Consider the following 14,407-nt stretch of genomic DNA (forward strand, 5'->3'; position numbering starts at 1 on the left):
CAGCTGAAAACTCATCTCTTCTGTGAGCTTTTAACTGCATCCTGACAAAAAATGAATTCTCTACTTTCCTGGTTTCCTTAATCCCTCTGTCTGTTATAGCTTTTCTTTCTTCAAGACAATGACTGGAACTCAGAATTACTAGGAGTAGGGCTGCACGATTCTGGCTAAAATGTTAATCAAGATTTATTTTTTTGTCTAAAATCAAGATCCCGATTTTCTCACGATTCTGTATATGTAAAATAAAGGTTAATATGATTAGCCTATTATTATTGTTAATTCTCAAACATATGGTAAAACAACACTAATAATATCAGGCCTATGTTTAGCTCTACTGTTGGTTAAAATGCTCAATTTTGTACCGTCATTATGGTGGACTTAAATAGACTTTTCTGTTTGTTAATTCACAGTAAAGTGATGACATCAGAATATCACTATTCATAATTATAACATTTAATTATTATGTTTGGGACATATGCTCGTCATTTGTCATTGACCATTTGTTTTCACTGGTAAAATGAGACACTTGTCATTATCAGATTCCCTCCTACATTATATTCAACATTATATATAGGCTAGAGTAGTTATACTGACACAGTAAACATTTATTTTCATGCACAACACATTTTTTTCGCTATGAAAGAAAAAAACATATCAAATGCTTGTTGTAATGATAACTGTAAAATGCGTTATGATCATATGATGTGCGCGCCGGCTTCACTTTCACTTCCGAGTGCGGCTTATGGCTGCTGTCATTCTGAGAAAAAAACACACACATGCAAATAATTCTTTTAGCGCGGCTCTCAAAGCAAACATAGGCCCTATATGTGCCATTTACATATATTTCAGTTAATATAGAAAGCGAGTGCAAATCTAACATTGGGTTTCATTTTAAATGCGTTTTTGTGTAAAACAATATAATTTGCACAAATAAATTATGGGGTTCTTCTCTAAAGAATTAGTTACTCCACCCTGTTTAGAGCGTCATTATGGGCGTTTTACGTTATAACTAAAATGGTTCAAGCGATGGATCAGCGACAGAGAAACTACGCGTTTTGGGAAACACTCATCACTACAGCATTCTTTTCCCAAACGATGCATCGTACTATGATAGTACAGCCGCGAGTTATGTCGTTGTTTGGGAAACTCACCCCTGAGTGACCTGGTCAATATACGGTATACAAGAGATTATACAACATTTTTAAATTAAAGACGTATGCACCTATAGATATCAAATACTGTCAATTTACATGAATTCTTGCCATTTAAAAAAATTTAAATAAATATAAATTATATTTATATATGCGTTGTTTTCACTGTCACACGTGATCAAATGAAAATAATTAGTATTGTCGTCATTTAAAACGGAGTTTTCAATTTATCGTTATTTCTATAGCGCTTTTACAATGTAGATTGTGTTAAAGCAGCTTAACAAAGAAGTTCTAGTGAATTTAAACTGTGTCAGTCCAGTTTTTAGAGTTGAAGTTCAGTTTAGTTCAGTTCAGTGTGGTTTAAATTTCATTGCAGAAAGTCCAAACACTGAAGAGCAATCCATCGATGCGCAGCTCCTCAAGTAAATGGTTAAACATTTGAAGGGTTTTGTAATAAAAACTGCTGTTATATTTTGCTTTTAGCCAAAACTCGAGTCCTATGGTGTGACCGTCTCAAGCACAGCTCAATAAATTACAACTCTTATAAATGAAAAAGAAATATCATGCATATCATTACATTTAAATAAATAATACTACTGCAAATCCAGTATTTCTAAACAACATGGTGAAATCCTAGTGGAGCTCACAGTGTGCTTTTAAAGTATTAAAGATATCACCATGCGCACCTCCCTCGTTTCAGCGTGATTAGAGTGCTCTGATAGTTTCCCCTCCTCCACAGAAGGATTTACGGAGTGTTATTTGCGGACAGTGGGCATTGATGTCTTGGTAAGCGTAGAGCTTAAGATGCTTGTGTGTTGCAAATCCCTGTATGGAGCCATATATCCGTAATGGCACTGTGTTATCTCATATCTGTTAATCTGATTTCTTCTGACCCACCAAGTAGAGCAGAGAGCGCTCTGATCTCATGGCCTACATTAAAGGATTGCTGTGGTATCAGACACAGTATGTTAGTAAAGTCACACACAGTGACACGTGGGCTTCACCTCTGATCTTCACTGTCTAATGTTTACATGGGAATCATAGAAAGACAGCATAGGCTTTTCAGCAAATGCCATTGAACAACCACTGACAGACTTATGGGGGCTCTAAGCAAACTTTGTGCGTAATCCTTAATCTGAAAAGCACTTTCAGAGCAGTTTTACTGTTAACAAATGACTGAAAATTGTTTAAAAAAAGAAAGAAAAATTACACAAAAAGGTCAAATATTATTAGGGCTGAGCAAAATGACAAAAATCGCATATCCTGATAGCAATAAACAGTAGTCAACATTCAAAGTGGATCAAAAAAAGTTGTTCTAAGTCAAGAACGGATGTTGTCCAATAGTTTTAGGACAACTTTGACAAAAGGTGGAGATCCACTTCAAATGTTGACTTCTGTATATCACGATATAGTTATTTTTTTGTAAATTCAATCAATTAATAGTTTATAAAGTTTGAACACACATAAATAACCATTTCTCTTATTTATTTATTTATATTTTTATATTTTAAATATATACTCAAATCTTCTCATTAATACCGATTCAGGGCAAATGCTTAATTAAGATTGTGAAAATATAAAACAAGTATAAATTAAATATAAACATTTTTTTTAAAATGCCCAACTTAAAATAATGTTAAATAAATGCTACATGTAAACATGTATTTTCACGATTGCAGTTTTCTGATTGCAATTTATTTCTGTCTGCAGAAATAATCTTTGATCCCAAGTGTGTTGTCGAGCATTTACCAGTGTTTGTACATAATCAAGAAATCACTCGGGTACAGTCATACAAGTATTTGGGAATTTACATAGATAGGTCTCTAACATGGGACACTCAAGCAAATTGGATTTGTACAAAGCTTCACCAAAGACTTTATTTTCTATGAAGGTTATTGTTCTATGGTGTTAACAAGAAAATCATGTACTTATTTTATCAGGCTGTATTTAAGAGTGTCATCAGGTATGGTCTATCTACATGGTATGGTAATCTTTCTGTAAATCTGAAATCAAACATATTTAATATCATCAAAATTGCTATGAGACTAATAAGATCACAAACCTTCCATCTCATGTACTCCTCCCATTTTATGATCTTTTACCTTCTGGTATAAGATACAGAGCCATCCGGAACAGACTCTTTTATCCCAGTGTCAATCAGACTGTTGAACACTGATCGATAGTGTGCATATGTTTTTCTTGTAGGTAATCCTTTTACATGTTTGTTTAGTTTATACTTTTTATTGTGTCAGAACTTGCTGAAGTGCTCTATGAGTCCACAGAACATTTCCCCTTGAGGGACAATATTGTATACAAACAAGCATGCATTTAATGATGTGTGACCCTGTAGTACTGCGCTCATAAAATCTGAAAAAGTATTACCACGATATTATTGATAGAGCATAATATAAAAAGCTAAAATTATTATATTGTTCAAACGATATATATATGTACATACACATGTATCTGACAAAGGTCTTGTTGTCGATTCTAGTTGTAAGAGCAACAAATATTAAGTTGACTTCTAGTTGATCTACGTAGGTAGATTTTTCTAATTAATCATCTGTTGAACTGCATGCCAATCATCACAAATACTGCACAAGACCTATTGGAACCCGCATGGACCCAAGATTCTCACAGAAATCTGTCAAGTTAAGTGAAGAAAAAAATATGGTTTGTTGTTACATTCAGTATGGGCACGTGCGAGAGATCTACAGAGTGGATGGCAACATCAGCAGGATAGCGCTCCTTCTCATACATTAGCCTTCACCTCAAAGTTCCTGAAAGCAAAGAAGGTCAAGGTGCTCCAGGATTAGCCAGCCCAGTCACCAGACATGAACATTATTAAGAACGTCTGGGGTAAGATGGAGGCATTGAAGATGAATTCAAAGAATCTTGATGAACTGAGAGACCTGCAAAAATGCTTTCTTTGCCATTCCAGATGACTTTATTAATGGGAGTCATACACAATATTAATTATTTTTTTCACCATCACTTTATATTCTATACTATACATTGTTTCGAGTTGCAAGACTTTTGTCAAAGCAAAGTCAGACCTTAATGTCTTAAGTAAATAGTTAAAAATCAAGGCATTGTCATATTTTATTTTGGTCAAATAAGCGTAATCTAGAGGCTTTTGCCTTTCATATAAACTACTTCTGATACCAAATGATCAATAGAAGTCAGGTTATTTTTTGTTTTTAAGCACTTGGACGATACTTTTGTCAGGTAGTGTGTTTATATATTACACAGTCATAAATGCAACTGGAAAAAAGAGACAAATGACTACCCTTCAAGCAATTTGGTTGCCTGACCGTTGATAAAAAAATAGGCCTCCAGAATATGTTGTTACATACTGTACAATGTATAAACAGAACTAGCATAGCCTCTGCTTTATTAAACAAAAATAAAATGTCAGACACTACGTCTGGGGTTCAGAGCAATGATCAAAATATAGATAATGTATATTAAGTCCATCAACACTCCTTAAGCTCGCACAGTCACATTCCCAATTGTGGGTTACACATTTATGTGTATAATTTAATAAACCAGACACACAACGTCATAAAATATTAATATTAGGTTAGATTTAGGTCACTAGTGTCTAAGGAAAATGTTATTTTGACCAAATGAAATGACGTCAATATTTGGTTGATTTTAGGTTGTGTTGGAAAGTGGCCAAAATCCAATGTCATATTGATGTCAAATGCTGACATTAATTCATCAAGTTTGTAACCAAAATCCAATATCTGAGAGATGTCATATTGGTAATGTCCACACAGCGTCACGCTGTAACATCATTAGACATGTTTTGTTGTTTTTGGGTTGCGTTGGAAAGTAACCAAAATGCAATGTCTGTCTGACGTTAGACATTGACATCGGCCTGATTTTGGGTTCTGACGTCAGCCCAATTTACATTTCCAAACAAAATGCAACTTTAGGGTACAACGTCAATCTGACGTCATGTTGACATCCTGTGCCTGCTGGGAAGGTTACATTTTACCAGAGGGAACAGTAAGGACTCCCTAAGCCCTTTGTGAATGACTAAACTACTCCTAAAACAATATTAACCCATTAACCATCACCATATAGTATTTAGGGTGTTTTAAAATATAAACAAATACATAAAAAAACTAAATCTAAACTTATCTTGAAAAACAATGGATAAAATGCATGTCACCTATAATTTTCACGTGTGAGTTTCATATGTGGGTTGACAGTTCATGTACTTGAGCAATGCTTTCACTGATTGGTTCTGTGTTGTCTTCTCTTTATCTTATATATGGAGATTTTGTACTCTTTAAGAAGCAATAGGGAAATGAACAAGCCGACAAAGCCACCAAAACAGCCCTAGCAGGAAAGCTAACGGAGTGTAAAATCCCACCTTCAGATCTAAAGCCACTAATAAAAGGCTATATTCTCAACAAATGGCAAACCGAATGGGATCAGTGCTCAGAAAATAAACTTTTTGAAATAGGAAATAGGAAGAAAATCTAATTTATTTTTCAAGACATGATGAGATTGTATATACAAGATGCCGCATTGGACACATGAGACTCACATATGAACATTTACTCAAAGGAGAAAAACCCCCAAAATGTCTATATTGCAACAGAAACCAAACTGTTAAACATATTCTTGTGGAGTGCCCCATTTTTAATGTTATCAGACAACAATTTTTATCTGGACAGACTTTAAATGAAATATATTTAAGTGTGAATGAGTCTAAAATTGTAAAATTTTTATCAAAAGGAAACCTTAAAAACTGTTTTAGATTTTTATCTTATATATTATTATTATTATTATTATTATTATTATTATTATTATTATTATTATTATTATTATAATTATTAATGTATTTTACCTTGTGTATTATTTACTGCTGTTGATTACTTTTAATTGTTAGAATATTTTTGTAATTATAGAAAATTGGTATGTATAAAACGTAGTAAACTTGATTTTTTTTTTTTTTTTTTTTTTGCCATGACATAGCCATAGAAGCTGAAATGGCAATAAAATTAAAACTCTCTCTCTCTAAGAAGCAATAGCATGCCTGATTTGGTTATGCAGGAAGTCCAACAGCACACCACTATAAAGGAAGAGAACATATTCTAGCATTCTACTTTCTTAATCATTGGAAGCCAAGATCTAAAATTCTCCAAATCATACAGCATTAGTCATTAAATCTTCTTTGAGATCAAGGGGGCACCCTGGTGGTTCAAAAGAACTACACAAATCCCATACAGTACTGTGAGTGTAGGGAGGACTGGAACTGCACTCAAAGACTATTAAAATATGAATTAACTTAAGGAACATTTACATGACAATGGTGTACTAAAAAAGGAAAAGTTTCATATGTGGATGGCAATGTTGTCAGAACAATCCCCATTCACACTGATCTAAAAGACAAAACCTCAATTATGCAAAACTCATTCATTTTAACCGTTATGTACTGTTGGGGATGTTTTCATCCACTCTGGGGTGATTTTGAGTCTTAATTTGGCCACAACTTTCACTGTGTTTCAGCTAGCAGAATGATTTTTGGTGACAAATCATATTTTGACACATATTTAGAAAAAAATGCTTTGAATTTTATTTTAAAATCTCAATGATACACTCTGGGCAAATTTACAACCCTTTTGTTATGTTCGGGATGAAAACATCCACTAAACTGCTGTAAAACTGCATCAAAATATTTTATTTTTTTACTTTTTTTTGCATAAATATGTCAATTAACCCCATTCCTGATCAAAACTATTAAATTGCTTAGAAAATTACTGGATTTTAACACTTTAATTGCCAAATTCATAAATGGTGTCACTGATTTGGTATATAAAATCTTCACTCAAGTAAAAGCACAAGTACTTGCTGTAATTTTTACTCAAGTAAAAGTAATTTTAAAACTTACTTGAGTAAGAGTAAAAAAGTATCTGATTTTACTCAAGTAATATATATATATTATGGTTAACAGTGTGAATGACTTATATGTTCTGGGCTAATTAGTTACTCCATTAAACAGTAGTTCCTTTAGTTATCCCATAGTTACCATTAATTAGGTTCAAATCGGAATAATTTCGACAGGTTTTTTCAGGTTGGAGCTGGAATTCATGTATATGTTGCGATGTCAGTTTGATTTACAGTGTGCACCGCATTATCAAACTATTCTTGTTGAAATCTTGGAGTGAAAACATAGACTGAAGTTGGGGCCGTGGATGACCTGGGACCTCATGTACAAAGACTTGCATTGAATTCATACTAAAACATTGCGTACACACAAAGCTGTAAATGTGCGTACGCAGTAAAAAATTCAGATGTATGAAACACTACGTATGCGGAATCCCACACATATTCTCTTTGTCCATCCGAATTAACGTGAAACTGAGCACACGTGCACGAGCGCAAAACCCCTCCCTGCCTCCTCCCCCTAATAAATATGGTAATGACTCTACTTTGGCAAGACCAAATGTAAAAAGCAATGGCAAAAGCAAGCAAAAAAAAGAAACTTTAAACAGATTGTGAATTGGAGGTGCTCCTTTTGAGGTAGACCGGAGAAAAACTGTGTGGGAAAAAAATTGATTGGGAGAGTTTAGCTGATGCGGTTAATGCAGTGGAGTCTTAACATCGCATTGTGAGTGAATTAAAAAAGACGGTCCAATGTAAAGGTGTAAAATGTTGTAGTGGCTATTTAGGCTAAGTGCAAACAGCACACCTCGTTGGAATGAACTAGTTGAGTGATTCCCGCCCCTCACTGTTTGATTGACAGAGACAACATAACTAAAGAGAGCAGCAAACAGCGGTGTCAGTGGCGTAGCTAGTAAAGCACATGGCAACAAGTTTTGACACGATTGATCATGAACCCAGATCCAGCGTCTGATGAACTCATGCTTTTTTCCCCTGCTACATATCAGATTTTGCCTACTCTTCATCACGAGGAAGACAAGTAGGAATCATTAATAAGTGTGTGTATTATGTTAAGCGCATTTGAGCATTACATATTATTTGCCAATTTATTGTATGGAAATGTCCGATTCACGTATGCAAATTCGTCTTCAGATGGCGCCTTTATAGCAATGTGTGTGCAGTCGATCGCTCGGATTACATTGGGAAAACCGGCGATCGCTGCAAATTGTGCTTTAATGTTTGGCTGGTCAACTGCATGGTATGGAAACCTTATATACCTGCTAGACGATCCCGTGCCATACAGCTGCCATTGCACGGCTCAAAGATACTTTGTAGTGTGCAATTTAACATAATTGCCTCTAGGAGTCGCCAATGGAAATAAAACAAACACACACACACAAGAAATGCACGTACGCCAGACATGAAGTTGACATTCTCACGTTCATTTCTTCATTAGTAAATCCAAACGTGAGCGTGAAATCTGCCGTACTCAATGTTTATGTGCATACCCAGCGTTGATTCATGAGGCCCCTGGTCCGATAAACTTACTGCACAGACAGCATGACCGTCGTTCTCAAAACCACAGATGACGACGTGGCGTGACCGCAGTATAAACTCGCACGATTCCTCGACCTCAGCGATCATTCCAACACAGCCATGCGCGCGCTCTAACCAAAAGCGGGAGACGCTTATCTAGAGCAACCTCTCGAGACTCAACCTCTCCAATGCGGCGCCTCATGATATTTGCAAACAAGTCGTATGAATCATATTTATTATTTGACAGTAACGGAGGAACGCTGCCAAATGTAGAAGTAAAAGTAATGATTTTTTTCTAATAATTTACTTGAGTAAAAGTACATATCTTTAAATGTACTCCAAAAGTAAACGTTACCTAACAATTTTACTTAAGTAAATGTAATGAAGTAAATGTAATTCGTTACTACCCACCTCTGTGTACTTTCAATATAAAAAGTAATCATGGACTGGATTTTTTTTTTTCTTCATCTTTGGACATGTGGCCTTTGATGCATTGTTTTGATTTTCTTTTTTTTTTGCTCCCTAATTGAAGTTTATTTATAAACTAATTTCGAGAGGATCATGTGGTTATGATTGCTTGCAGCTGGTCCCGCATTATTCAATTTATGATTCACCAATCAGACAATTCCTAAGCCACTATAAAATAGCCTAAGTTCCATATGACAGCCATCTTTGTTTTAAAGAATCCACTCCTACTTCTCCTTTCCTAGATGGGTGACATGGTGGCCCAGTGGTTAGCACTGTCCCTCACAGCAAGAACATGCCCTGGTTCTACTCCTTACTAAGCCAGCTGACTTTTCAGTGTGATTTACACGTTCTCCCCGTGCTCACGTGGGTTTCCTCCCACCGTCCAAAAACATGCAACTTAAGTTAATTGACTTAATTCAAATCGGCACCATAGACATGCTCCTAGTAAGTAGTTATCTCTTAAGAGCAATCGCTATCTGTTCAGTAGCTACTACAGCAGGGGAGTTCTCGAGATCTACCTGAGCTCAAACTCCCCTCTCCCCTTGCAAACGGGAGGGAGCACCCGGCTCGAGGATCTTATGAGCTCAGGGCTCTCTCCCAGGACAGCACGCCTAACAAGCTTTATAATCAATCATCCGTTGAGTGTGAAGTCTTGAATTTACTGTTGGTGGCTGTTTTTGCCCCACTGACTTCCATTATAGCCACATTTTTTGATTACGAAACCAAGACACTATAAAATCATGCATTTTTGAAAGTTGGTGGATTTCCCAGCTGGGAAGAGGTAAAATTTCAAATTTTTACTGTTGAGTATCAGTTAGCACAATTATCACTTTAGATAGGTCTAAAGTAAGACGTAGTTTCAGAATTTTATAAGGAGTATAACGGCAAATTAAAGTGTGTGTATGTGTGTCTGTGAGAGTGACCTTTACGCACTTACCTTGATGTGTTAGAGAAAAACAAAATATGCATCTCAGCTCTCAAAACTACATGGAGTAAACAAAAACAAAGACTGTGTATTTATACACCACTAAATGTAGTTATAATGGAAGTCAATGTGGCAAAAATAGCCACCAACAGCTAATTAGGGAGAAAAAATGAAAATCTAACAATGCATCAAAGCCAATGTTGTCACTAATCGTTCACATATCAAAGACTGTGATAAAAGGTGAAAAAAATCCAGTGCACAATTACTTTTTATATTGAAAATATGTCATTTTGTATGTGTTTTTCACCAAATCAGTGACATCAATTATGAATTTGGCAATTAATAAGTTAAAATCCTGTAATTTATTAAACAATTTAGTAGTTTTGATTAGGATAGAGGTTGGTTAACAGATTTATGCCAAAAAAAATTTAAATAAATATTTATCTGATGCATTTACAGCAGTTTAATTTAGTGGATGTTTTCATCACTTACATAACAAAAGGGTAGTAAATTTTAACAGTGCACAAGGGTTAAGTGCTGCCAGTGTTGATGCTTATATATTCAGACGTATTGATTTTCTCTTATGTGTGTTCTGTAGGAGGCGCTGATCAGTGCTTGGCTGCAGTTCAGTGATGGCTCCATGGCTCCTCTAGATCTATACAACCCTGATCACTTTATTCTGACTGCTACCTCTCTAGATGAGGATGTGGTGTCCATTCGGCAGGATGCTGCAGGCCGGTGGCCGATAATTTCAGCACGAGCTGAGGGTCAAGGTCTGCTGGTGCACGTCGAAATGACGGTCTGTGAAGTATGCCAAAAATTTAAGCGCCGGAGTGTCTTGGCTGCTGGAAACTGCAACATCCGGGTAAAGTTCGGTCACAGTGAAAGCGCCTTAAGGCCTGGCGATTATGGCCAGGATGGTGAAGACATGGACAACAGACCAGGAGACCGCAGACAGAACCCATCTCTCCCTGACAGGACTGGAATGGATAACCACTACTATGGAAGCTCCATCTCAGACATGGAGGATGGCATCATGAGACGAATTACTACCACGACCAAAACGGCAATCATACGAAGACCTGGTGGAGACAAGCTCTCAGATGATGGAAGCCAGTTGCCTGGCATTCCCATTGACTTCTCAGACTTTCCCGCTCAAGTGGACCTTCCCAGAGGACAAAATGTGGATGAGGATGACCTTCAAATACCTCACGGACTTACTGACCTTGAAATTGGGATGTACGCTTTGCTAGGAGTCTTCTGCTTGGCCATTCTGGTCTTCCTCATCAACTGCATCTCGTACACTCTAAAGTACCGACACAAGGAGATGTCGATCGAGGGCCAGGAGAGTCTGAATCATGCACATGATTGGGTGTGGCTTGGAAATGATGCCGAACTCTTAGAGAGCCATGTGAGTCTGTCTCCACAGACTGATGAGCACATCACCATTATGGACTCCAGCTTAGGAGGGTTAGAAGAAGGGAGCCACCTTCTCAATGGCGGATCTTTGCAGAAGAACGTTCAAGGCCAGGTACACCGAGGAGCTGACACTGCGACAGTCTGCACCGGAAAAGACAGCAAAGGTGATTCACCAACGACCAAAAGAAAACGAGTCAAGTTTACCACTTTCACCACCATTCCAGTGGAAAGCGTCAGTCCAGCTAAGGAAAAGCTGGGAGTTGATCCTGACGATGACATTAAGTGGGTATGTCAGGACGTTGAGCTTAGCGACTCCAAGGAACTACGAAACTACATGGAGCGACTAAATGACAGTGCTTTAAAGGACGTGGCGTAGTCGAATCAGTGTGTGCAGACTGAACTCACCCTTATGCCTTTGTAATAGAGACAAGTACGAGCCAGGGAACAACTGCTACATAAACCTTACCGAAAACAACGCATCAGCCATTACATAAAGGATGTCTAGCGTTCTTTTGGTTTGACTTGCCAGCGGTAGGACAATGCTGAGATCGGTAGACTTGACATTTTATCAAGACGAAACAATTTTTTTTTTTTTTTGTAAGTTCACTTATATTACGTTCTCAACGCTCTTCGTTTTTTTAATGATTTTATTTTAGCACCTTTTGTAGTAAAAAACTAAACAGTATTTCCAGGCTTGCCAATGCTCTGCACTCACTTATGAGGCTACAGGACTGTATGCAGATGGTGACATGTAGATTAAGGATTGTAATATTAAAAAAAATCAATGTAAATAAAGTGCACATAGAATGGTTTGGATTTCGAAGCCTTATGTGTTTTATTTGTCAGTGCATTGCTTGCTGGATATATTTAGATTATTCACCAAGAGACCTTGAGTCACCAAGTTTGACATTTCTGTCTTGGTCATAGTTTTTTTGGTAAAGAATGTCACAGAATTTTTTTCTTACCCTGAACAGTAAACATATTTTACAGCCCAGTACTGTCTAAATCAATTACACAGTTCCTTGAGGCTCTGTTTAAATTATACCTCAGTTATAACCTTTTGTGGCTGGAAGCGTTAAGAACAAGCTGCTTCAACTGTGATAGGAACTTTAAAAAAGTACTAAAGAGAACTCATGATTGACCATGGAAATTTTCTCAGGGTGAAAATAAAATCAATTATAAATTCCAAAACATTAAGACAATCAATTCCTGACTAATTCACAACAATAGCTCAAACATTGGAATGAAAAGGGCAGTCCAAAGATGCCAATATTCATGCTGTATATGATAACGCTCTTGTTTGAAAAAGGCCAAAAGCATTCTATAATGGTGGTACTCCATGTTAATGTGACATTTCCGATGCAATCCTTCAAGCCAAAATATTGTAACCTTTCACTACACAAATGCCAATTATTGTCTAATTAACCTATAGCAGATACCTCTTGCAAGTGCTCAATGGTATTTCCTTCTCAGTTTTATTAATGGGAAACTATCAGTCTTCAGTGAAAATCATTAACAGCCTCAGACCTCTGCGTGTTGGACGGAAGCAAGTGATTCTGCACTTCGAATCGATTAAAGAAGAGATAGAGAATCAGTCTTATTGATTCATTCGGAGTTTAACTTGGATAAACTGGAAGAACGCTGTCTCGTATTTGGTTTGCTGCAGCCGAAATAGTTAAAAAATATATATTAATCAATTCCATCCATTCTCCAAACAACTTTATTCACTATCATAAAATAAATCTGTTTGGTTCTATGTGGATTACAGTCTGACTATCTGATTGTACATACTGTATCTCAAGATGCCTATTTTCAGTAACACTATTTTGATGGTCTATTTGAGTATTAGTAGAATTTATGCTTAAAATCTATTGATATGCTCCTTCAACAGACATTTAACTGACTATAACAAACATTGCAAGTACATGTGAACTTACACTAACCCTATCCCCAATCCTAACCCCAACCTAACAGTCTACTTATAATCTAATGAGAATTAGTTGGCATGTAGATACAATGCAACTTAAATTCAACAAACGGACCATCAAAATAAAGTGTGACCCTATTTTCCTACTAACAGAAGGACATCTAGCCGTGGAACCCCCTGAGAATCAGGTTTTTGATCCAAGGGGTCTACGACATTCTTACCAGCCCATCTAACCTGTACACATGGGGCAGAGTAGAGACACCTGCAATGGCCACTGTGTTTCAAGCCAGGGACCCTAGGACACATCTTGAGCAGCTGCTTCAAGGCACTAGGCGAGGGTCGGTATTGATGGAGACACGATCAGGTCCTTAAATCCATTGCTGAGGCAATCAGCAAGGGGACCAAGGACAGCCGATACTGCCAAGCCACAGCCAAGGCCATTCACTTCATTAAGGAAGGACAAAGACCAGAGAAAACATCAAAGATCTGCCCTGCTGGGTTGTTCTCCATGCCCCGAGACTGGGTGATGTCAGTTGACCTAGAGAAGCAACTGAAGATTCCAGCACAAAGAGACCTGACATAATCTTGGTCTCTGAGGCCATAGTACAACTAAACTTGCCAGAGCTGACAGTGCCCTGGGAGGAGAGGATGGAGGAGGCTCAGGAGAGAAAGAAGGAAAAATATCAGGAGCTGGTGGAGCTGTGTCGGACAAATGGGTGGAGTACCATGTGTATGCCAGTGGAAGTGGGCAGTAGGGGATTTGCCAGCTACACTCTGAACAAGGCCTATGGTACACTAGGAATAACATGCCCCCACCAAAGAAGAACTATAAGAACCAACATGGAGGCAGCAGAGAGAGCATCCAGATGGCTCTGGTTGAAGAGGGGGGAACGATGGGGGCGGTAGCATGCCACTTGGACACAGGCCGGGGTCTGATCAGCCTCGGTTGGGTCAACAGGAGGAGGGTGTCTGTAGCAAGACCCGAAACACCCCATGAGTCCAGGAAACAACAATGATGATGTGTCCAAGGTTGTGCATCAGAAGATGTTTCTGTAACTAACAAAATCAACCAACTCAATAAAA

General features: G+C 37.4%; 1 protein-coding gene across 1 annotated transcript in view; it reads left to right on the forward strand.

The window, feature by feature from the left end:
- Positions 1 to 12,190, forward strand: part of si:dkeyp-14d3.1 (transmembrane protein 132C) — a 556,433-nt gene extending 544,243 nt beyond the window's left edge. Inside the window, exon 9 of the mRNA XM_056463261.1 lies at positions 10,577 to 12,190. Within this exon, the coding sequence (XP_056319236.1) occupies positions 10,577 to 11,773 (1,197 nt within the window). The 3' untranslated portion in view covers positions 11,774 to 12,190. The remainder of the gene's footprint in view (positions 1 to 10,576) is intronic.
- Positions 12,191 to 14,407: the final 2,217 nt, after the last annotated feature.

Source organism: Danio aesculapii, chromosome 8 (assembly GCF_903798145.1).
Source record: "Danio aesculapii chromosome 8, fDanAes4.1, whole genome shotgun sequence".
Taxonomy (NCBI): Eukaryota; Metazoa; Chordata; class Actinopteri; order Cypriniformes; family Danionidae; genus Danio; species Danio aesculapii.